The 26,635-nt window shown below is 41.0% G+C and overlaps 1 protein-coding gene across 15 annotated transcripts in view; it reads right to left on the reverse strand.

Annotated features, from left to right (window-relative positions):
* The window catches only part of Asap1 (ArfGAP with SH3 domain, ankyrin repeat and PH domain 1), a 308,734-nt gene that overhangs the window by 96,696 nt on the left and 185,403 nt on the right, over positions 1–26,635 (reverse strand). For all 15 annotated transcript variants that reach the window (XM_031359258.1, XM_031359256.1, XM_031359248.1 and 12 more), the window contains one exon: positions 15,714–15,859. In XM_031359258.1, coding sequence (XP_031215118.1) covers positions 15,714–15,859 — 146 coding nt within the window. The remainder of the gene's footprint in view (positions 1–15,713; positions 15,860–26,635) is intronic.

Consider the following 26,635-nt stretch of genomic DNA (forward strand, 5'->3'; position numbering starts at 1 on the left):
TAAAGTAAATAATTGTTTGAATTTTTTTTTGTAAAGATAAAACGTACAATAGAATTTCTGGAGTACAGATTAAACTATTTGCACTAACACACATGATGTGTATGATTTAATAAAATAACTTTAATCTCCAAAAAAAGAAAAAGATGGGGAAAAGGTTGTATGTGTATATTATTTCTAGAGAAGCACATAGTAATCTGCTGGTGTCAGTGTTCTGAAGGACATGGGGTAGAGCTGATGCAGGAGGGAAGGAGGTTTGTTTTTTTTTCATAGTTGTTATGCAGGAGGGAAGGAGGTTTGTTTTTTTTCATTGTTGTTGTTGTTGTTGTTATTATTATTATTATTATTTAAAGGGCTGGAGAGAGTTCAGTTGGTAAAGATTATCGTGCAAACATGAGGTCCTAAGTTAGATGCCAGAAACCATGTTAAGAAAGGGCAGATCTGGTGGCCCACACTTGCAACTCTAGTGCTGGGGAATAGGGACAGGAGACTCCTTGGAGCTCGGTGACCGCCAGCTGAGTCTACTTGGTGAGCCCTCTGCTGATGAGATTTTTCCAGCCTCAACAAACAAGACAGCAGTTTGAGAGCAACAGCTGAGGTTGCACACAGGTATGCATATGCAAACAAGCACACATTTTCACATACATATTCAAACATCTTTTAAAAATAAGCAATGTACTGTTTGCTCAAAAAGAACCAGTATTAAAACAATATGGAAAACAGAGATTAAAAGCACATTTCAACTTCCAGTCCTACATGACACTTGATCAATGTCTCCTCAAATCCTTATGAATGAAGCAGTAGTGAAAGCTTGCTGCTACCTTGACACGGAGCTTGCATTACATCACCACAGGAATTATGAAGTCTGTGGTTAGTGCTAAAGGTGAAGGTTCTTCTGAAGAACAAGTCTCTCCAAAATCTATGCTCTCACCACACTGAGTAACCAGTGTCAGCATTGCGGTTAAGCACTGGGTTGAGGCTCTGCACTGATGGAAAACCCCAAGAATTAAGAATTTTATTGTGGTCATCTACACACGTATTCTTGGGGAATAATAAGAAACAGCAGACAATACATTATAAATTTAGAAATCTGGATTTTTCCCAGTAGTTAAGCTTAGGAAAAGATCACAGGAAAAAATTACAAAAATTTACTAACTGTATCCAGCTCCCTTCCCAGGAAAAAGTTTCTTTCCTGGGTGACAGGTGACTGGGAACTACCTGAGTGGCACCAGGAAGATAGCAGAGAAGAGGGGAGAGGAAACTGAACCAGAGAAGTCTCTTGGAAGTCTCAATGAAGAGAACATCTGTTCCTCCAGATAGCTTAGTGTATTGCTCTGTGACAGGTGAATTATATGATTTTAGTCTTAGGATTCCAGAGTCTTCCAGTATTTTCCTTTTCTTAATATTCCAGAAATCTTGACAACCCAAGCAAGTTCTGTCTAACTGTGAAGTGTTGTCCCCACTGGCAACTTCAGTGTAGTCAACACAGAATCCCAGGTCTATAGGAGCAGACTTCCTGCTGTCACTGTCATTAGCCTTTAAGGGATGTTTTAGGAAAAGTGTACCATGGATCATTTTCATGGCACTTTACTAAAATGCTATTGATTACTCTGCATCAATTTTCCCAACTTTCAAACTATTTCCCTTTTGTAATAAGCAAATCCAATTAGGGTAAGTGCTTTCACATGATTCAAGTCCACAAGGAGCAGAAGTTCTGCTCTGAGGCAGAAGGCTTGCAAGTTTAGAAGTCAGTGTGAGCTACACAGCAAGACTCATTCTCAAGCATACACACAATCTACAGAAAAACCAAAACTATTTATATTCCCATTGTATTAAGCAAGCAGTATTTTAAACACCATTTCAGGGATGACACTTGCTTACAATAAATATACTGGTGTTCCTAACAAATGGCTGTTCCTGACAAGAGGGTGTCCTCTGCCAGTCCATACTTCATACCCTTCCTGGAATTTGGACGAACTTAGACAAGGAAGCTGGAATCTATCCTTTCATAGTGCACTTGGCGTTTCTTAAACATATAATTGCAATTAATATAGGCTTCTACAAAAAGTAACACTTATTCCTTATCAACTGCTCTGATGATGCATCCTACAAGTAACCTATCACAAACCTACCTGAAGATGACTTAAAAACAACTCTTGCTCTGGGCAGAAACACATCTATTCTGTTTTGATTTTTTGGACCCATCATATAGATTTCCATGGAAGACATCCTCTTGCCTGTCTGTCTACTGATGCATTACTTTACCCACCTCCTCCTTCTCAGAGGATAGACTTCTGAGGGGAGAGGCTCTTGGGATGGCTACAGCAGGTTTACAGGAGCAGCACAGCCACAGTGCCCAACCCAAGCCCCCTGCTGGACTTATAGTTGTGCCCTGGGAGCCTTGGAGTGCTACCCCCTAGAGAAGGCCAGAAATTTCTTCTTTCCCCACCTTGGAATGGAAAGCAGTCCAGCTCTACCAATGGGCCCCTCCCACATGCACACAGGACTGTATTAATTAACGAGGACATGATTTGCTTGCATTTGTCATCGCTAGCTAATTCTGACAGGCTCTCTCCACTGCTCCTTGGTTCTCTCTCCTTCTCTGCAGAAAGAAACAATTTCTCTCAAAGCAAAGCTAATGCAAATCTGCTGACGTGCTCAACACTTTGGAAAATCCAATTAAAATAATGAGCCAGCTCCTGCAGTTAAATCAGCAATTCTCTGGTATAACTTAGCTTTTCTGTCTAGAGTGTTAACTCCTTCATACCCTAGGCAGTAACCAAATGTCTTAAAGCTATTTGAAACAGGTACCTGGAGATCATCATGCTAAGTGAAATAAGCCAGCATTGGAAAGACAAACTCTGTGAGTTTTCTTTCATACATCTAATCTAGATTTAAATTTCCTCTCTAAATGGAAAGAAGGCAATAGAGGGAAACAGAACATATGTGACATGGAAGCAGGACAAAGGACCATTTGGGGGAGAAAGGTAGTAGGGGGATGCAAAGAAAGAACATAATATATGTTTGAAAATGTCACAATGATATCCATCATTCTATTACACTAACTACTTTGAAAGAAAACACAATGGAAAAAGAAAATTTAAAAAGTTTATCATTAGACTCCTTCCCAGACTACTATAACGCAGACAAAAGAATCACAGACCCATGTGATCACCACTGTTATGTATGAGTGACTGTTTAACCTCTCTGGTGCCTCAGTATTCTCTTCAACTAGCCAGTGCCAGTGCAAATGGTCTGGGGAACAGAGAATAAGAGAGGGTACCAACAAGGTACCCCTGGAACTCACTCATCTTACTAAGCTTACTGATTATTCAATGTGACTGCTAATTCTGTCAACTTGACTACGATAGAAACTTACAGATTAGTAAGGACACCTTTTCTTGTGACCTTGCAGGAGTTTCCAGATACAAATGGATCATGAAGACTCTGACTATGAACGGATTAATCTCTTGATGGACGCACAGTATGATGGTATTACTGGGAGGTGGTGAGGTGGTGAGATGGGGCCTGAAGGAGGAAGCAGTCACTTGAGTACTAAATCTTGCCCTGGCCCCTTCCTGCATTCCTTTCTCTGCTTCCTGTCTAAAATGCCTTCCTGCCAATGATGACCTGGATCTTTGTGTTTTCAGCTCAGCAATGGTAAAATTGATAGATTTAGTTTCCAAGCTATTTCCTTCCTTGTAAACGGCAAGCCTGAGTTACCATGAGTCTGTGGAGTTGGCTGCTTTTAAGAACAGCACCACAGCGCATTTAAAAAGTATCTTGTTATAACATTAAACATGAAACAGGTATGGCTTTGAAGTCATCAAATTATTTATGACATTATCTTATATCCCAAATGTTTCTAAATGTTTCCCAAAATGTTTCAAGAGCTATAATTATACACTACAGATGCAAAGGACCACTGTCTTTAGCTTTACTGACACATCAGATTAAGGCTATTCTTTAAATTGCACAGGCGGTAAGGGGAAACAGAGTTTGGCCATGGTCTGAGGGTACTGCTACCTCCAGAACAGAGAGAGTCAATGCTAACTTTATCTACCTGGGATTTTAAGAGTTTTTCTCAGCCTCCAGGGTGCCCCAGGCTTGCCTTATCACATTTAGCTGAGTGTGTTCTTGGGCTGGTCACCCCCCACTTACCCTTTTAGAGGCCTGGTCTCCTCACTGCTAAGGTGCAAAGGATAAAAACCAAGTTCTTGTATCCTTGGGGCATTCATGTGAGATGCACTCAGTAGACTGAAATGCGTGGAGAATGCTAGGCAGGAGATGGGCTCAACTAAACGGAACTAGGTTTATTTTCTTAGATTTTTAAACACACATTTGGAAGGCTAAACAGCAATGGAAGAGGAAATGTTAATGAGGGAATAAGGGATCTAAAGTACTGCTTATAAGTACTGCAGCACATGCTTATGGTCTGGCTTTTCTGTTCATCCTTCAAGGCTATCTCTTCAAATACCATCGCCTCCTATTATGCTATGTAGCCTCTAGGTAGCACTGAATTAAACTGGTGATTAAAATGATAGGATACTGTCATTTGTTATTACTTTCTGTATAAAGATTTATTTATTATATACAAGTACATTGTAATTGTCTTCAGACACCCCAGAAGAGGGCATCAGATCTCATTACAGGTGGTTGTGAGCCACCATGTGGTTGCTGGGATTTGAACTCAGGACCTCTGGAAGAGCAGTCAGTGCTCTTAACCGTTGAGCCATCTCTCCAGCCCTTGTTATGCCTTTGTTATCTAAAGTTACTGGGGTCGAGAGAACTCTATAAAATGGGTCTTAGCCTCACTAGATTAAAGAGAGTACAAGCTCAGAGAGGTTAAGTAAACTTGATGAAGGCCAAAAGCATGAATGAAACAGATGGTCAGGTTATTAAAGGCAACCGCTTTACTCCAAAGGCCATTCTTATTTCCTCTGTCATCAGTAACGCAAGTTACAAATCGAATCAGTATATAAAAGCAAAAACCAGTTCCATAGCAAGTTGAAAGGAAAAAGCAGTAGCTTTCACATGGCAGTAGGGGATTCCAGAACTTGGGTGCAGGTGGTTCCGACTGTGTCCTGGACCAGCCTTCTGGACTGAAAACACATTAGAGATGGACTCCTAAATCTAGCTGATCGATCTGAGCTTCCTGAGGATGGAGCCCAACAGCCCAAGTGTTAGTAAGCTCTTCAAGTGAATTAAAGTAAGAGAGCCACTTTCTGAGTCTTAGGGCTGTTCACAATAGAAAATCCAAATTCCTGTTGAGGAGGGAATGTCTCCAGCCCAGAGAGGAAATCACCTTGCCTATGGTCTCAGGGACAATTGCCATGGAGGAGGAGGTCAAAGGCTGCTCTAGAGAATTCTGGAAAACTCAAGGCCCACCATATGCTGATGGCATCTGACAAGACTGAATTCAAATGGGATTCCAATTTTCCTGGAAACATTACACAAAGAAAAAGGCAGTATGGGAACTAGGGGATATAGAGATCCTTTACTTAAGATCATGTAAACAGCAGGTATGACTTAACATCTCCTCACAGGCAAAGTAAAACACTGTTTCCTCTTAACCACCAGAGAACAACTACTCCAGAAGGAGAAGTGGAGCTCTAACATTTAAGACAACAGAGGAAGCAAAAGGACACAGCCCACACACTTGGATCTTGGCTTGAAAAAGTCATCCTGGCCCTTAGTACTTGGAATGATAATCAGTTCCTGACCAATGTTTAGACTTTAAATTTCATTTCCATGCATGTCATTTATAATTTGCCATGTGTGAATTACAACAAAACCATTCTGTGACATCCATTTACATTTTCCTTGCCTTCTATGATGTCTCTATCACATGTTCTATTCATGTTTTACAACAGCTGACTCTGGAAGGACCACAGTACAATGTAAAATACCTATATGCTGGCACGCCTGGGCTTTGTGTGCGTCAGGAGGACTAGTGACACCTCCCTGTAAGCACCATACCTTCACACGCACCTGACCAAGAACAGAGTCAGTCACTGCCCTGGGTCTCCTTCTTGGGCTGTTTCTGCATGTTCTAAAACATTTCATTTGACCTTCATGGAAATGTTCAGGATTCAAAAACCTACCTCAAGGGTTACTGTGTGGTCCATTCCTGGTAGATTCAGCTCAAGGGCATCCATGCACACGAGGGATCTTAGATTACAAATCTGGGATATCACCTGCTTCCAAGAAATCAACTAATGTCTCCCCTACTCATGGAAACCCCAAGGCAGGAGGCTTTGTAAAATTCTGTCTCTATGTCCATCTTTCTCTTCCTCTGTGAAATTAAAGAATTCTTTAGAGTGAGCTGTCAAATGTTTCGTGCAAGCATTGTCAAACAGAAAGGGGCAGTCATGACTACCACAGAGCCTGGCATATAGTGAGCTCCTGGTAAAAGTTGCTGAGTCAAGGGATACTTACTTTAATTTACATTTTATTTAATACTTTAATTTACATTTTGGCCTCGCTGTAATATGAAATATAAACTCCTGTTGGATGCTATTTAGTTCCTCTTCTAAGGGAAATGGTCTCTACCAGCTTTTAAAAACATACTCTCAAAAGAACCCACTAAACCATTTGTAGTCAGGACAAGGGTCCCACTAGCGTCTGTATGGGTGAGAACATGAGGGATCTGTCTCTGGTGACCAGGTCTGAACTCAGTTACATTTATCTCTTAAGCTACAGCATTTCTGCCAACTCTCAGGTCTCTCCACTGTTTCACTCTCTTAGCACACACAGTGCAAGCAGTGCATCAATGGGCAGTCTACTCATTTCTAGGGGCAGATGTAGTGAGATGCTGCCTGAAGAATGCATTAGAAAGGCAGTTCTTTATGTATAGTCATAAAGGACCCAAGGAGCAAAGGCATGATCTAAAACAAAAAGAGAAACAACTGGCTGGAAAACAACCATGCATTCTATATTAAATGTAATCAGAAATAAATTTAAGACAGGCAGAAGCAGAATGAAATGAAGAATAAACACAGCTAAAGAAATACATCACCTGAACTAACAACATTTTAAAATTAGCATTTAGGTTAGCACTTCTCAAAGTGGTTCAATGGGAAGTTCATGTTTCTTACATGAGAAAGTCAGTGGTCAAATAAGTTTGAAAGCATCGAATTGGTTAAGGTTCTTCATTGCCATGTGCCTAAGCGTTTACCACACAAATGTGTACCACAAGTCTCTTTGAATGATATTAACACTCCTTAGAAAGAACTCTCACCAAAGAACAAGGCATGGGGCTAAGTTTTCCATCTCACTCACTTTGATGCTCCTGTCCCTAGGCAGGAGCAGACAAATACACTGGCCATGGCTGCTGTGGAAAGCTGGGTAGGGTATGGTACACGTAACCCAAAGCACCGACCCTGAACACACAGTGCAGCCTGAAACAGCCATGTTGCTCTTGACAACCAGTGCCCAGCGCTACTGACATCAGCCCACAGGAAGGGGACCTGACTTGACTGTATGACCTCCCAGCAGTCAAGTGTGAAGTGGGTACCAGCCTTATCTGAGGTAATGACAGAGACAACATTCCCCACCAGGAATCCAAAATAAGACTTAACTGGAAGCAGTTAGGGAGAATGAGAAAACCTAGCTGAGACGTCATTCCTGGTATAAGAAATGGGCAAGAAAGAGAGGGCAAAAGGTCAAAGGAGTGACTCTAGGCCAGGGCTTCATGCAGCTCTCTGAGCCAAGGGAAGCATCTGCACGTCCTTTTCACAATGCACCTATAACATCTGGGCTAGGAAAAAGAACTCTGGAGCCGTTTGGGATGAAGAGTGCGCAGACAGAAAGTTAATTATCTTGTAACATCTGGGCTACTGCTTTAATCGTTCCTTTAAATCAACAGAACTGATAAGTTTATGGTATATCTATGGCAGCAAGAGCACATGTATGTATTTTCAGAGGCAGTGCAGTGTGAGGAGACTCTAGGTTTGAAGGGCACAACTACCTAAGGTGTGATTCCATTTCCCTGCAGTTAACCAAGGTTGATCTAGCAAGTCAGGGATGCAGAGACAACAGAAGGCAAAGCAAATGGAACACTCGTACTTTCCCTGGATTTTCCAGTCCTCTGGAGCTAAGAACACCACACCTGGAGAGTTGTGAAAAGTCTTCATGAGCCTTTTGGTATGGAGGTGTCTTTTCTCCTCCATACCAAACCCAGTTGAGGGGCTGCTATGTCCTTACTCTCTGATTTCTTCTTCTCTGAACCAGAGTCCTTCAGAAGGCATGTGACATGAGGAGGAAACTAACATTTATTACACTCACGACTGTGGCAGATACTCACCTGGCCTGATACAATGTGGAATGTCCATAAGTCAATGCCTAGCACACTATAAATATAATCTAGTGTTACCTCTATTTAGATAAGCAAAAGTTAACCATAAAAATAATAGCAATGTTTGCCGGCTTAAAGGCTCTTTGGATGAGACTAGGTTAATTAATTATTTAATTAAATCGAAGACAGCCTCTCTTACATTGCCCAGAGTGGCTAGTATTGAATAGTTGATACTGCAGGCAAAAAAACAAACAAAAAACAAAAGACATACTGATTAGCAAGTGCCACAGTGCCATTTTTAATGTGATTCTGTACACATCTCTATCGAGTGACCAGGTTCTTTCCTCCTTCCTTCTTCTGTATGGACCCATCGCTGTAAAGCATGCCTCTCCTGGTTCCAAATGCTGTTTTGTGAGTATATCTCAAGTTAAGGATCAGTTCCACAATGATACAGTATGTACACACTCTTGAGGAAAGTGTTACCTGCTACATCCCAATGGTACAGGCTGAAAATTCAATCCTACTTAAAAATCACTATCTGAATTTCTATTTAAAATATTTTTAATGTGCAATAGCTCTTACTAATTTAAAATTCAGCCTGGATTACACATGACTTCTGTACACTGCATATTCTTACTACATGGTAACTGTATACTGATGAGAGAAAATCCCAAGTCATTAGTTATGGTCTGGCCACAACTAGCCCATGAAAATGACTTTCCAATTTTATTTACATGTCACAGAGAGTTAACAAGCTTCCACAACACAAGAAAAAAACTCCAAAAGCTTTGGAAATAAATGTGATATACATTTTTGTTAACACCCATGCCTCCCATAATAGACTATATTTCACTGTAGGTAGCTCTGACCTGGAGTGGAACTCATCACAGTCTTTGATTTACTTCATTTCAAATGAGTGTTCAATGTCTCACTGCAAAGAGAACACCTTGATGGCATAATAGAATACATGGCACCTACACTGTCCCCTATCTAAGATATAAACCCTGAATCCTAAGAGTATCTAGCTTAAGAATTTTGGACAAAAAGTAAGATATATATCTGTGTGTGTGACACATACACACACACACATACTTAGATAAAAGTGATTAGTATCTATGTCTAAATGTATAAAATAAGATTATACACTAAAATTATGTAATAATTTTATTTTTGAATTTTTCTATATTCCTGTTTTATTGTAGTAAACACATGTGACATTCATAATAAAAAAAAAAGAAACACTCCAAATCCTTTCCCTCTTGCTCATCCACCCACACCCATGTGAAAAACCTTAGTTAACAGAATGTCCCGCAATGCTAACCAGTCATGAGTCATTTCAGGGCACAAGGGGGGATGTAGTACAAACATCAAAACCTTCCAATTATGTACTTTCATTCTGTGAAAAAGATGGTATCTTACATGGGGAGCCAGAACTAATAGGTATATCTTCAACATAACAGAATATCACCAAAGGGGGGGGTGGGGGTGGGGGAAGAGGTCCAAGAAATCTGTTGTGAGATTGTGTCTCTGAGAAATGACAAAAAAGCTTCATCTTAATAGTAATAATATGGCTACCTAAGCAAGACCTACTATAATACCAGTAGGCATGCTAACATGGAAGGGGAACCTCAGGGCTCTCTCCCTCTAGACAAAGAACTAGGGGCAACTATGGAATGCTGAAAGCAGGAAATAGTCTCCCTGGGATGAGCCCTTAGTTGGTTATGTAGTACCAAGGGGCAGGGCACACAGCAATAACAGTGAAACAGAGGCTGTGAGTCTGAGAAGGAACAAGGGCTCCAGGACACGGGGTGGGGGTGGAATAGGGTAGGGCAGGGTGGGGAAGAGGGGGGATTGAAGGGAGGAATAGGAAGGAAAAAATTATGTAATTATATTTAATTTAAATGAGAAAAGATGAGATCTTCAAAAATGCATTAGAGTTCAGGGCATCAGCAATTACTACTGGGCATAACTATCCTTACTACACTTTTTAACATTTCAAAGAACATTCAAAACTCAAAAATAATGTGATAAAAATCTAGGTCCAACATACATGTTTTCAGCTATTTTCATTTGGGGGGAAAAGAAACTTAAAAATAAAAAACAAAATCAAACAAAAAGCAATCTTTAACCCACACCACAACATTCTGCAGTCAAAAACTGTAAACAGGAAGTGCTCTGGCACCTCAGAAGTTTCTGGTCCCTTCCAGCAGCTCTGCTGCAGTAACTGCCCTCAACTGCTAAAGGAAAAGTTGTAGGGCTGTGGGAAGGCTAGGGCAGAGAAGGGGCCAGGGGCACCAAGAGTCCTGCCTGGGAGACACCCTCTGGGCACACCTCACTACTGTTAAATAAGGTTTGCATACAGCCTGTGAGACTGCTGCAGCGTGGAGTAGGAGGGCACGGCTTTTAAATGGCGTCCCAGTAACCACAGAGAATCTCCTCCCCAGAGCAATTTAAAGTGTGGGAACTTGAAATGTATGTGATGGTGTCTGCTGATACTTCATGTCCTTTGCTAGGATTACATGACCAGCCAGTACTGTTCACCAAGCAACCATTTTATTATTGCTGTCTTTTCAATGGTTAAAAACATGAACTTAATCTTGATACTGTATTTAATCAAGTAAGCAACAAAACCACAAGCAGCTAAATTCAAGAGTAGTCGACTTTTATATAGTCATTATAAGAAGTGCACTGTAAAAGAAGTCCTTCTCACTGATACGCTGAATCTCAAATGGGCACGGTAGGAGCGATGGGAGCCACCCACACCACCACAGAAGAACCACATGGTACATAGGTGCTTTACACAACTCCTGAAAATCCGACCACAACACAAATTTCTGAGGGAGGCTTGGGTGTGTACTTTCTCACTGACAGTCCTTCCCGCTTATCACGGTATTTGTTCAGACCCTTAATACATACAATACGTTGCATTGAGAGTGACACTGTATGGATGAATCAGTCTCATTTTATAAAAGTGAAGAAATGAAGATGTAGGCATCTTTCCAGGCCACACAGAGAAGCAGCTGTCAGTAACCTTTTCTTTCCTAACCCTCTTCAGGTCAAAGCTTAAGCTCTTCCATCCTGCCACAGACAGGGTAACAAACCCCACCATGTCCATGTTCCTCTAGTTCCTCACCACTAAGAGGCAGCATTTCCTATACATAAGAAACCTAACAGAGCAACACCTGGAAGCACAGAGTAGGTCCCTCCATCTTCTCCGAATGACAACCACATAACTGATGTTAGAAAAAGAAATTCACCAAGAGAAAAAAAAACTGGCTCATAAAACCTAGAGAAGAGCAAGGAAGCAGGCTGCGGACCACACACCAGTCTCCTTGGAGCACAATGGAGGTCAGTGGATTTTGGTTCTGTATATTTCTTTACAATGACATTTTGATATAGTGATGTTTTATTGAACATTTTCCCTTTTTCCTCTAGACTACAATTTGATGCCTAGACTTTGATTTATATTTTGAAAAATTTAAACTCACAAAAATTTGAAAACACAGTATAGAGAGAGGATCCTGTTTACTCTTCAACCAACATCCTCAGCAACAACAGCTTATATGTTATTTTACTACAATCTAGACAATGACACTCTGACAGGTGACTAAACTACAGACCTTATTTAAATCTCATCAGTTCTGGTATATGCTTCTCTGTCTCCGGAACAAACTATATCTTTGCACATAGTTCTAAGGAAGGTGTAGTTATCAGTCTCTTTAAAAAATCCAGTGCTTGCCGGGTGGTGGTGGCGCACGCCTTTAATCCCAGCACTTGGGAGGCAGAGGCAGGTGGATTTCTGAGTTCGAGGCCAGCCTGGTCTACAGAGTGAGTTCCAGGACAGCCAGGGCTATACAGAGAAACCCTGTCTCAAAACAAACAAAAAAAAAAAACAAAAAACAAAAAAAAAAAAAATCCAGTGCTTGACTTGGGACCACAGAAAAGATGCCCCACTGCCCTGTGTTTGGTTAGAGGCAGCAATACCAGTTGATCAAATGGGAGTACAGACAACCCTAGCTAGTAGACCTGGAAACTCTCCAACTGATGCTGATTTTCCAAGAGTTACAGAATCTTTCCAACAAGATTCCAAGGGAAAGCCTGGATCCAACAGTGCTGCATCTCAGAGCTCTGCAAGCAGCATCTGACGGGACAATGCACAGTGAAGCTATGGGAACAAAGCCTAAGCCACTGAAGATCTAAGGGAGTCAGCAGTGCCAGCACAATGCCATGCTTGTTGGTAAAAGCTACAGTTTTCTTGGGCAAAGACAGCCCAAGAAGAGTAACCATGTGGACCGAACTAAAATGATTATTTTTATGGCCGCTCACCAGGAACGCTCACCATCTTCAACAGGAAATATTTGTTTTTATTTTCTGAATGAAATGAAATAAACTATGTCTTATAGCAATTTCTTTTTGATCTACCTTAGACTTCTATTATTCTAAAAAAGAAGAGAGGACGTAACCAAACTAAAACCAAACAAAACAAAACTTGGACTGAGTATATCGTATCTAGTGAAATAGCAAGAGCAGCACTTGTAGCTTGGCAAAGAGAATCCCCAGAATATACAGTGACAGAAGCGATACACACAGAGTCGGGGCCAGGCTGAGGCAGAGGCAGAGCAGTGGGCTCTGGCTGCTTTCTAGCAGTGTGAACAACCACTTCCATTACCTCAGCAGGATTCAGTACTCTCGTGGAGGCAGCCTGATAGAGGTAAGACAGCCATCACTCTAATAGGTACTTTGCCTGTCACTGATATTTGATACTTGTCAGGAAGAAATTAAGGAAGGAAAGGCTCAGTTCAGTTTGGGGAGGACATAGTTCATCCTTTGAGGGGGGCAGAGTGGAGGTCTCTGAGGAGGAGCTCAGAGCCAAGATGCCTCACATCTTGGTGCATCAGAAGTAGGTGGCTTGGACCAAGTTCTAACCCTCAACCTTGTGTCAGCTGGACTTTATGTCTAAAAGGTTCCACAAACTTGTCCCAGAACAATGCTAGGACCATGATCTTGTGGGGATCATTTTATACCAAACAATAACAAGGGCTCACCACACACTGCCAGGTTCAAAGGTCTTCAATAAACATCAATTTATATGAACATACAGGAATATATTAAATCAACACATATTTGCTTGTTTTTCTGGTACATGTAGATACCCAGTTGAGCACCAACTTGCAGTATACTCAAATTTATATACAGACTGGTGTGCGAAACTTGTTGGGTGATGACCCCTGTCTAATGTCAAAACACATCTGGTCTTCTGGAAAGTAAGATATTCATGTGACAAGATGTACCCCTGGGAAACAGCTTCTTGGGTTCTCTGCCAGTTATTACTAAAGTGAGGGTGAGTCTTACTTCCTTTTTTACTATAGGCCTGTAGCATCCAATGCTTACTAGTCTATAAGCAACCCCCACAGCAAGTGGCAAATACCCAGAAGGAAGAGGAAATGAGACTCAAGTAGTTTTAAGAGTTAAAGAAACATTAAGGGCTTCTTAAACCAGAAAGTATAGGAACATTGTCTTTTTTCATGATTTTGAAAAGACAAAGCATTTTGTGTTTAACATTTTTTTCAGATTACATGATATATTACTTATGACTTATTGAATGACAAAAACCACCAATTAAAATTAAATGGTCAGGAAAACAGATATATGCATGTTTTTAATAGAAGAGAAAACATTTTGACTATTCAAAACACTCAGGGTAAGAGACTGTAGAAAGGCTTTTCAAATAGATAGTATTCTACTGTAAGCTGTTTTTATCAACTGGATTTATGACAGATTTACCAGCCAAGGACACAGAGGCCCATCTGATATGTAACCCAGCCCAAGAAGAGTAACCATGTTGACCGGGGTCCACATTGGGCTGGGTGAGGACATTTGAGCTTAGGCTCCAAATCCTTAGGGGATGCAAAAGTACAATGCTGGGGGAGACAGGAGGAGAGAGAATGTCTTGTCTCCAGGACAGGAACTGAGGAAAATATGGCAATAAATCACATTGCTGTGGTCTCCTACCTCTTATGACTTAGATGGTACTTGATTAAGTCAAATCAAGAGCAAATGCGACAGTTCTTACAGAAATATTTTCACCAAATCAATCACACAATGGTCAGGCCCAACAATGTGAATGCAGTTAAGATATGGTGATAGCTGGACACAGTGCTGGCAAAGAAACTATGATTGATGCCTATCTGATTCTGCCTTCTTTGGTCCACACATCTTTAAAGACCTTATGTTTTAGTATTCTTCCTGCCATACATGTTCCATAAATCCTAAAACCTTTTTCTTGAAGGTATGTAAGGGGTCAGCAGTGGAGTGGGCTATAAAAGATTATGCAGAATTAAGGGAGGCTCATTATTTGAAGAACCAAGACACACATACAAGTGAGATACAATACAGGCAGGGTGCATTTATATTGCCTATTCAGCACTGAAAGCATCCTTACTCTTTTAACCTGTTTACCAAAATAAAAACAAAAAGAAAAATTAAAAAGTTGTACACACGGGGATTGCACAGGTCTATGTCAGATGGAGTTCAGGGACTGAAAGGACAAAAGGATACATGCCCCTATTCCTAGCCTAGAAGCTCTGCCAAGAATCTCACTGAGGAAACGAGACACGCTTGGCGGTAGCCTGCATGCCCAGCGGTAGATGGCAACAGAAAGAGCTCATCGGCATCTGGAGGTTCCTTGTCTCTCATGTCATGAGATGACATGATGTCATGTCAGGGTTTTTCCTTTTTTGTTTTTAAAATTTATCTCATTTTAAAATTTACTTTTATATATTTTTCTTCCCTCCTTTTAACCTACTGGTCCTTTGCTTATATATTATGGCTTCCAGCTTACTGCTTTTATGGGATTCCTGAGTGTACTAATGACTGTCCTTGTATCTATACCTGTCTCTTGAGCTTTTTTTTGCTCTTCTCCTTCTCTTTGTTTTGTCCTATTCCAATGACATGTTAGTTTTTTTTTTATTTAATTTTATTATTATCCCTTAGAAGTCTGTTTGTTTTCTAATGAGAGTCAGAAAGGGAATGGATCCAGATGAAAGGGAGGTAGGAAGGAATGGAGAGGGGAGAGGGGAAACCATAATTAGTATATATTGTATGGAGAGAAAAATCTATTTTCAATTAGAGGAAAAAAATAACATCTGCTAACAGTTATCTTAAAACAAGTTAACAGTGGTAGAATGTAGCAGACAGTCAGGTGGCTCCTTTCAATAGCCACCATGCTATCAGCTGGGCTAAAGATACAAGGCTAGAAACGTTACCCTGAAATCTGTAAAAATCATGACCTCTGCAGGACTGCATGGCCTGTTATCTCCCTTTTCCCTCCCAGGACTGAGGGTGGAGGGAGAGCAGTGGCCTGTTCTCTGTGAGCCGGGTGAAGCCAGCGCTCTGCTTTAGGATGTAAGGCATGACTCACCAGATTTTTCAGCAGCGTGGACAGTTCTTTTGTAAGTGTAGAAAACTTGACAAGAGCGGTGCCAAGGTCAGGGTTGTCTCTGCTTAAAAAATTACTTCCAAACTTATCCAGAACTTGTGCATAGTTTTCTTCATTTTGTACATGATCTAAAAAGGAAGCAAAGAAGGGCTGTGAGTAGTTATTTGCCACCATGAGGAGCTATTTTGAATGTGGATCACTGGAACCTCTAAAAGGAAAGTAGAGAAAAATAACACCAGTTATTTACTGAACATGCCCAGAGGCTGGCAGTACACTGAACGTTCTTTTCTTTTGAGACAGTGTCTGATGTATGGTTTGGGCTGGCCTCAGGCTTGCAACCTTTCTGCTGGGGCCTCTCTTATGCTGTGATTACAGGTGTGTGCCACCACACCTGGATGGTATTGGAGCTTTCTGCTCCACCCCCACTTTCTCTTTCTCTAAGGAGGACTCCTGCTTCCTTCATAGTACTCAGCTCATTTATACCCCAGCTCACTCACTGGATTTTAAGGAAAAAATTCTTCCCACATTCTCCAGCAATTAAGAAACTATGAAGAAATTTCTCATTAGAAAACTCAATCTTAAAATACAAAAGAAAACTTTATAAGATTTCTAGCATGTTTATTGCTCTACATCTAATCTTGACTTCTTTATTTTGTTTAAGCCTTAGGCCTACAAAAGAGCATCTGTAACTTTTTTTTTTCTTTTGGTAAAACCATCTCTAGGTACAAAGTTTGCATGCTCAGATCACAACAACAATGACAACAACAATAACATCTACACTTTCTACCTTAGCTGGCACACAAAGATTATTCATCTTCTATTTATGGATAAATTCCCCCTTCCCCTGTTCTTTCTTTCAAATATAGAAAGAAACTGAGGCCAACTGTACAGGAACTGATGTGAAGGCCACAAACATTTCTCAGTAGAGTGCATACACAAACAGTAACTCTTACTACCATGCAACACCTTCTGTCTTGTCCTCCAGGCTATCATGCTCTCTTCATCATCCTCTACCTCTATCTCATGGTGCTCCTCCCCACTCTCTACTGCTTCTTCACCTGTCTGATCTCACTGCACTAGAAAGCCCCTCCCTGTCACTGAGACTTTATATTATTTTTCTATCTATTCTTATTGCTTTGAGATCTCAAGTCTCACCACTTTAAATGCTTTCCAAAAGTTTTAAGTTGGTACCTTGAACCCTAAAACATAAACTTACACATCCAACCATCTATCTCCATTTGGATGCCCAAACAAAAGGCTACAAAGGACAACCCCTGGGTCTTCTTCCTCAAGCCCTTTATCTTACTTAGGCACTGGCAAACAGTATTACAGAAGCTACAATGTGAAACCTGTCAAATCATACTTGGTTTTTCTTTCCAACACTCTGGTACCTCAGAGTGGCCACTGAGAATCCCACCTTTAAGATACATATGCCAATCTGAGAATTTCTCATCACCTCATGCTAATCATCACTAACCCAACATCACCTCTTTCTTTTGGTCTCTTGATCTTTGCTCTTGCTTTGTTACTAAAACAGCACCCTGCATGGCTCTATTAGGTTGTACAACAGATGTTTATAACTCCCATCACATACTTGGCCCTTCATGAGGGACTGCCAGGCTCATCATGATCTTTATGGACATATGGAGAGAAGTACAGTGCTTCCCTATACCCTGGGACTGATGTACGGAAACTGGCTTAACTGGTTGACTGAGTTGGAGGTGGTACTCCTTTCATTTGCCAGCTTTTTGTTCTGCATTTGTGTGGAAGCCTGCAGCACATGCCTAGTATTTACTACATGAATGAGTAAATAAGGATCTGTCAGAATCTTAAGCCTTTCCTGAGTTAGAAGGAACCTTCCCTTGCCTGTAAGTCCTGTACTTATGCACAGTTTTCCACATCATCTGTGTACATGTTTATTTTTCCATAGGAGGCATGGATTGCCTCTGTCACCTCTGTATCCGCCACTCAACAAATAACACTGTAGATTTTTCTGGGAGCTGGACTCAGGATATTAGGGGTTAATAAGAATTTGTTAAGCCCTCTGAAATTTCTTCGACTGTTTATTCTCAGCTATTCGACAATGGAATGCTTTTCTTCAAACCTACTTCAGTAACTGTACAGAAGCAATGGCCATTCAAGGAGTGGAACAGCAGCCTGGGGAATAATGGGCAAGAGGCATCACTGTCATGCAGCGAGACCAGATGAAACTCCTAAAGACTTCTTCTCATCACAGCATTAACATTCATGATGCCTGCAGTGGTGATAAGCATTTATGGCTGAGATAGTTTTAAAAGATAAAACACATCTCTGGTTTAAACCTCAGAAAAACAGAAAGACCATCTTGGCTCAAGAATAGGTCATGCATGTCTGTCCCAAAGCATAGATCTACCTGGGTTACAGAAGTCCGCAGCCTACCGAGAGTCCCACCTAATGCTTCTTTCTGCTTTTGTAAGCCAGTGAGAGACAATGAAGTCCATTTCAATGCTCCTAGGGGAGAATGTACCTCAGCAGTTAAGTGGGAAACACTGGCACACAGCTGTCTGTTTGCTTACTTGAAATCATAAAATGGAATGTGTAAAAATGTATAAATTAATAGCATATCTGCTACTCACTATCCAGATTAAGACAGGAATTATTACAAATTGGTTCTAGAACCCCTTCCTAGGCATCTCATGAAACTGCAATCACTTCTCTTCCTCCCTTGACATCTATGCCCCTGAAATATCACTTCATGCAGTTAGGAAGAATTATGAGAAGCCTGGCAGATGAGCAATGGTGACTCACTAAGGAATCAGAAGAACTGAGCAAAGATGGGTCATGGGAGGAGGGCACTGATGTGTGCTGAGCATGTCCTCTGGCTTAACTGTCCTCTCTATGACACCCTATATTTCCTCCTCACCAGATCTCTGCAAAGTGTGGTAGATGAGAGGCAGAAAGCCAGAATGGATAAGTAAGTATAAGCTAGGTCTTAGATCCCGAAAACCTATAGAGTGCCTGGGTGTACGTATGTATGCATCAATGAGTGTTTTTCCAAACACAGTGATTTGTCATATATGTACAGTATTCTGGTATAGATACAGATATTAAAATATAGCAGCATAGTAAGCTGAATTAGGGGACAATAATACTAAAGTGGGGAGTAGCATAAGCCCAAAATAAGCCAGTCATTGTTACCTCAGAGCTGTAATATCTAACAGCACAGGAACAGGTCTCATGCATTTTAAGTATCATTTAGCTTATGGCATTATAAATTTATCACGGACAATTTACTGAAAGCACCCTTCCCCCCAGTCCACTTGCCCTCACAAAATACCACTACCTCTGTATAAAACCAAGAGTTTTCCAAGATTTCTTTCAATATGTAACAAGTCTTAGAGACACTGACACTGTCCTGAGGAGGAAATATTTATCACAGATACAGGCAGAGACAGAGGCAGAGGCAGAGGCAGAAGGAGACCATATTGGAGGACAGTTGGCTAACTGAATGCACTATCACTATAGCCATACAGGAAAGAAGAAAAGTACAAAGGTTTTAGCAGACACCATCACAGAAATGCTTTGTAACTAAAGAGACAGACTAAAAGCACAAAAGCCTGATCACCCCAAGAGACGAGGGAGCATGAGAAAGTTCTCTTTTATGATCTGTACTCCAAAATTAGAAATAACAAGACAAGAGGTGGCAGCCTTGGGCTTCTAAGACAGTGACTTGAGGGAAGAAAAAGGTAAAGTATAGGGACTATTTTGGTGAAGTTCACAATATATCAGCCTTTTGGGGAGGTGCATAAGCTCGAAAGGCTGAAAGCTCTCACACACATACTAAATAAGTCTCTTCTCCATTGATCTGTATCTCTGACAATCTTGTTTGCAGGTCCCAGTCACTGAATGTAGCTTAGAGGAAATGCTCTTCCGTGCTCAAGTGCAAAATCTAAAGTGCGATGAACTTTCATTCAATGCCGGTGTGTAATTACCTTGGTCAAGTGGCCTTTTCTAAGCCATGCCTGCAGAATGGGAGACATCAATGGCATTTACCTCACCAGCAGTTAAGCTACTGCAGGTTAGCCTATAAGCACAGTAAGTATGTGATAAGGACAGCAGTCACTGCCCACCTAGCTCACTGCAGGACAACTGTTTTTTTTTTTTTTTTTAATCCTCTGGCCAGGTGGCATAGGCGTCAAAACACTCTGAAATCAGAAAACCAAAGCGTACACCCTGAGAGTTGGAGTGCCTTTGGGTTGCACTGCAGTCTCACTGCTTAGGCACACCTAGAGGACTGTCTCAATAATTCACAAATGACAGCAAAAACTGAGCAGGCCTTTCTCTGATGGCTGTTTACTTGTAGTAGAACTCACCATACTTCCAGACTGGTCTGCCAACCCAACCTTTGTCTTCTGCCACTTATCAAGCACTGAGAATGTGGTGAAATCCATCACAGAAATATCCTAAGACCCATTCAACAGTCCTTCAAGGCACTATTTTTTAAATTTATATTCTTATTTATATGCACATGTATCTGCTCATCTGTGTGTATATCATGTGTGCAGTGACCACAGAGGTCAAAACGGGGTGTGGGATTCCCTGGAACTGGAGCTATAAGAACGTGTGGACTGCCTAATGTGGGCTCTGAGAAACAAACCTGGGTCCTTTGCAAGAGCAGCAGGTTCTCTTAACCTCTGAAACATCTTTCTAGCCATGACGACACTGTTTCATAGGTAAATGAAATGGCTGAGGGATGAAGCCAGGATTGGAGAACAGTTACACTTGATTTCAAACACACCCCTGTCTGCTGACCCAACTTAGTTAAAACTGTCTGGCATGCCAAAACACTGTGTCCACACCTACTCAGAATCCCCTACATGAAAGGCTTAGGGTAAGCACCAGGCACCCAACAGGCTTCTTTGTGCCTTAGTGACACCAACAATGCAATAGTTTTAATTATTTGTAATTAAGATTTCAGATAAGTCAATGTGACAGAGCTATACTAAGTACTCCTTCTACATCAACTCATCCAGTGTCCACAATAATGTGCTATTGTTACATCCCCATTTAAATATGTGAAAGGGTTGAGAGAGGCTAAGCAGCTTTCCTAAGGTCACACAGCTAATGAGAAGGCTGGAAGGACTGAGGCCTAGCCCTACTCTAAATTACTTGTTGTCCTGGCTGAGCTCTATTGCATCTGAGGACTTCTAATTTGAGCCAGGTACCAAGTAAAAGAAAGTTCTGGAAATCAGGCATCATAGTTACAGTTTAATTGCCTGGTTGTGGCCAGATAACCAGACTCTTAAATACCTCAATTCCCTCATGGATAGCACAGGTCTAGTAAGACTCACCTGGCCACTGATCGCTAAGTTGTCGTAATGAATTCTAGAGTTTGTTTAGAAGAACAATAAGGCCACAAAACAAAACCATCAGGCTTCTTTCTGTTTACTGAGTAGTAGGACCTCAAGGGACATCACCAGAAGCCTGTTTCCAAGCACTGAAGCACAGAGACACGGAACATGGACAGTCTGAATCCCTACTCTAGTCCTCACTGGCCATGTGACTTTAGAAAAATTACTTAAGTTTTCAGGGTCTCTAGTTCAGATGTGAAATAGTATGTCTATAAAATACATTTCTAAAATTTTTATATTTACGCCAATAATCCTAATGGGTATCATGTATAAACTTAACATCATGGTATACTTTGTAGAATTCTGGTATCTGTAAGATAGCAATCATGTAATAATATTTAGTTGGCATGGTCATTATGGGGAATTGAAGAAGAATGGCTGTACTGTGGCACATCCAGTATCTGGCATATGAAGTGTTTGTACTATTACTCATTCCAAAGTGAGTTTCACTTTCATGTCTTCCCACGTCTTCTTTCTTAAGAATCTGACCTTCCTTCAGGGTCTTGAGTCTCTTCTGTGCAGAGTCTAGAGCAGTCACTCTCAACGCGTGGGTTGTGACCCTACAGATCTCCCAAATCAGGTATACTTATATCTGATACATGTTTATCATCTTGTGAGCCACAGGTTAGGCATTCTGCAGGAAACCCTGGTTATATGCATGCCTCCCTGGAACCCAGGCTATCCAATATCTCTCCCCTGAAGCACCACCACAGTTACAAGCCTCGCCTTCCTAATTTAAAGTCAATGTAAGGCCACCTTTCACTTACTCTTCAGAACATACCCCATTTGTGACATATCCAGTTCCCAGAGCTCAGTCTGGCTACAACGAGTGCCAAAAAAAAAAAAAAAAAGCTATTGTGTACTGAACAAATAATGTTCCTTCTCTCAAAAAAGGTTCGCTGGTCAGGTGCCAGGCACAGTAGCTGGAGTACTAAGGCTATATAAGCTGCTGTAGTGCTGGGGCCCAGGAAAGGGATCTGTGCACTCATGACTGTACCGCTAGAACCTTAAGTGCTTGTTTGAAAAAGTTTTAATTCACACACAACTATAGAGATACAAAGATAGAAACTGTAACTTCCTTTTCTAATCCTATCTCTTTCTGTGTCAACACATACACAAATACAGGCACTTTCCTTTTTTTTTTTTCATTTCACTTTTTAAAAAGCCTAATAAGGAATTATGCATAAGGCACCAAGGCTTCCTCTTTTCCTACTGAATAAAGACTGAGAGATTCAACATAAGCACATCTTAATAATTATGTCAACTGTGGTTGTTTCACGACAAGCTGGAGTGCTAGTTATACAACAATTCCTCTACTAAAGAATCTTCCAAGTTGTTTGCAGCTTTCCCCACCAAAACCCCAACACTTCAATAACAACTTCCAAACACAAGCTCATACAGGCTGCTCTGTCTCTGGAAAGATATACATAAATACAGGCTTGCAGGGGATGTGGACATATGCACACTCCAGTCTTAGCATTGCCGTGTTTCCTTCGCAAGAGGCTGACTGCAGCAATCATATCTCAACAGCAATGCGCATATAACATAGACTTTCTCTAGAAAGGCATCAGCACCTAGAAGCACTGTCCTTAATAGCTGGCTCACAGGCATGAAAAATAGACCTCAGAAAGCCTGCTTTTCTTAATTTTATGTCTTTAATATCTCCTTCTCCTTCCTTCATCTACTTAGCCTAGTTCTCACCAGTGTGCAAGCAGACTGACTGCCTTCTACAGGGTGGGGATGGAGCTATCTTTGTAGTATGTGTTGCTAATTGTAATGTATAACTTCCAGTCTTCATTCCTATAGACCTCCTCGATATAGACCATAAATCTAGAAAGAAGGTCTTGTGTCTGACACAGATGCAGAAATTCAGTTCCCCCATATTTTTTTGTCAGAGCTTAGCATAAAGGAACTCTCAGACCTACCCTGATAGGAGGAGGGGTCATGTTTATAGCCTGGAGGGAAACACTAAGAAGCCAGAAGAGATAGGGATTGTTGGCCCCTCCCTTAGTCTATTAGCACTAGGCTACACCCTTGAGGGCAAGATTGTCTGGGCTTCAATCATGTGCCACTAAAGGACAGGGTTTGGAGGTCTTTTAGCTGAACACCAGCAGGTTCCTGGAGAAGGGAGAACAGGAGGGAGTAGGAGGGTCACATCACTTTTTCTGTACATCACTACCACCACCTCCTAATCTGGAGGTTTTGTAACATGTTTTACAAGACATAGGCAAACAAGTTTCTGGGAGTTTTGGAGGTTAAGCAAACTAATAATGCCCAAGGAAAGGGCTGTGGAAATCCAGATTCACAGACCATAGAAACCACCTGAGTCTTCTGGAATCCTGTCAGAACTCTGAGCCAATCCCGGGAACTGAGCCCTTGTGTGGGAATGGCCAGGAATGAGTTGGGTTGGAGGTATATTGTAGCCCGCGTGGTCTTCTCGCCGGAAAGAAGACACGCGGACACTCTAGGTTCTTTCTGCAGCAACTGTTTTATAGTCTCCATCCATGGTGGAAAAAAGGGGTCGAACCCAAAATCTGCACTGCTTATATACACCACAGTGCGTGTATTTGTCCACAGCGTGGTGTGTCTGTTCATGATTGGCTGTTCGCTCATTACCCTACATAACGCCCCGGGATGGGCTGTGACATGGCGTCCTTTCACTCTACACACATGCGCCAATAGTTGTCTACGCACATGTGCAAACAGTTGTCCACTAGGAGTTAACAGTGGAAGTAGGCGCCATCTTGCCATGGCGAATGTCTCTCAAGATTCACGGCTCCCAACAGTATATGCTACAAAATATCTTACAATGTGGGAACTGTGCTGTAAGCATGTAAGAGGAGAAGCTCAGTTTATGATTTTCTCTTATATGGCAAACAAACATTTTCTGTTTGTCTTAATTTGTTTACAGAATGCTTTGCCATTTAGAAAAATTTAAATTCCATCTAGTTAAAGATATCATTTGAAATCCAAAAAATGACTGATCTTCTACCTTCTGTTATTAACCCTTCTACTCTTTCGTACTTAAAAACAAAACAGAACAACAACTCTAAAGGGCTAGGAAGACGACTCGGAGAGCACGTTCCTACAAAGACCTGCCTTTCCTTCCTAGCAGCTTGATAGGCAACTCTACCTGTGGGGCCGCCCAATGCCTCTGACATCCACAGACACACTCACAGACACACACACACACACACTCACACACACACACACACACACACACACTTTTTAAACGATAAAAAAGCTTAGAAAAATTCAAGCTATTAATTAATCCAAAGTAATATATCTGCTTACAAAGCAAAAGATATATCTGAAGTAATTATTTATCCATTTTTGGAATACTGAGGACTGAACTCTAGGCCTTACATACTGTAGGCAACCAATAAGCTAAAAATCCCCAGCTCTCATTATTTCGAACATGTTCTTAAACATTCCAATAATTTAATTTATTGTCTTTTTGATAATTATTCTGCAATAAATTTATTTGTATAGCATGAGGAATAGTAGTCATCTATATGAAAATACACTATTTAAAAGGGTTTATACACGTCACCCATTTGGGATCTCATTAGCAAAACACACAAGGAAAAGTCGGAGGATTCATGAGATGATAACTAAGCAAACACTTGATGATGAGTAGCTGTCTAATAAGCAGGCATGGGCTAGAACATTCAAGGCAGAAAGTAATGACACACCATATATGCACACCTCGTGCACAGGGTAAAGAAGATTGTATCTGGCTGAATGGACAGTATCACAGTGACTATTTATTGCTGTGAAGGGACAGCATGATCATAGCAATTCTTATAAAGAAAGCATTTAATTGGGGTTTGCTTACAGTTTCAGAGGTCTATGTCATTATCACCATGGCGGGAAGCATGGTGGCACACATGTGAACATGATGCTGGAGAAGTAGCTTAGAGTCCTGCCTCCAGATCCTCAAGCAGCAGGAAGCGTGATGCTGAGCCTGGCTGGGCTATGGAAGCATCAAAACCCACCTCCAACCCCCACCTGCCATGATGATGCACCTCCTCCAACAAGGTCACACCTCCTAATCCTTTTAATCCTTCTACACCTCAGTGACCAAACATTTAAATACGTGAGCCTATGGGGAACATTCTCAGTGGAAGCACCACAGACAGGGATTCAGATCACCTAGATGGACAGTATTAAAAGCACTATCATCTACTCATTTCTATCATCATATTGGAGCACAGGTCCTTTTTGTCACATCAACCCCAAAAATTAGAATGACGCATCCTGGGAGCCTGAAAAGGCTTTATTGGAATTTCACTGTGGCCATGTATTAAGGAGCAAGAGTTAGTTATTCTCTTCCCTAGACACAGTGTTAATAATTGGGATGCGATAGTTTACTTAATGAGAAGAAAGTCTATGAGCTTGTTTTCTAGTCTCAGTTTCTGCATCTGTGTCTGAAGAATCACACATACAGGTCTGGTGAGATTAAAGGCAAAGTGCTAAAGGCAGAAAACACACACATACTCCCTCCCCCACCTCTGTGTGTGTGTGTGTGTGTCTCTTAAGGTTACTACTGCTGTGATGAAACACCATGACCATAACTTGGGAAGGAAAAGGTACGTACACACACTCATATACACACACACATATTTTAAAAAATTCCTTGCTCCATGCCATTTGTGGTGATTCATTCCTTTATTTTCTCTAAGCCATTTTAAAATTTTGCTTGTTTTATAGTTCCCACAAATGCCCAAGAGTCTGCCACAGCTCATGCTGTGAAATTTAGCATGCTGAATTCTACAGTCATTTCAAATCCATCATTCAGCAGAGTGTCCAAAAGGGACTGGTACTCAGCAGTTAAGCAGTACTCTGACCTCACTCTCGGGCTTCATCACTGAGGCCTCCTAGCTGCCAGAAGCAATGCATACTCTGGTTTGCTTCTGGCTCTCTAGGTGATAACATGCTTTGAGATCAGATCCCAAAGACTAGCTGGAAAGGAGACAACTGGTGCTGCTCCCACTTCAGCCTCTACGCAAAAGGAGGCAAGACTTCTTTCTCATCAACATGTTTTAAAAACTGTGCCCCCTACATTTTGCTATTAACTTATTAGCTTTCATTAAAAACTCACACCAGGATATAAAGGTAAATTAGGTTATTATATTTGTGATCTTATATATACCTCTTAATTATTCTACACTTTAGCTTCTTAATTTATAGATTATGTACAAAAAACTTAGAGATGAACTGAATCTCACTGCTTTTTTTGTCTTGATAAATGAGATGTTGTCAAACAGGGCTTTCAAGCTTTCCCACTCACAAATGATGCCTTTTTACCTGATACATTTTAATGTGACTCTGGGAATACAGGCATACAGGACAAAAGTTTACTAATAACAAATCCCCAAAAATTATCTAAAGTAACTATTTGGCCTATGTATAATTTTATTTTATTTTTTCTTAATATCTTTTCCTTTTCCTTTTTTTATTAGATATTTTCTTTATTTACATGCCATATGATTTCTCCTTTCCCAGTTTCCC

Source organism: Mastomys coucha, unplaced genomic scaffold (assembly GCF_008632895.1).
Source record: "Mastomys coucha isolate ucsf_1 unplaced genomic scaffold, UCSF_Mcou_1 pScaffold7, whole genome shotgun sequence".
Lineage (NCBI taxonomy): Eukaryota > Metazoa > Chordata > Mammalia > Rodentia > Muridae > Mastomys > Mastomys coucha.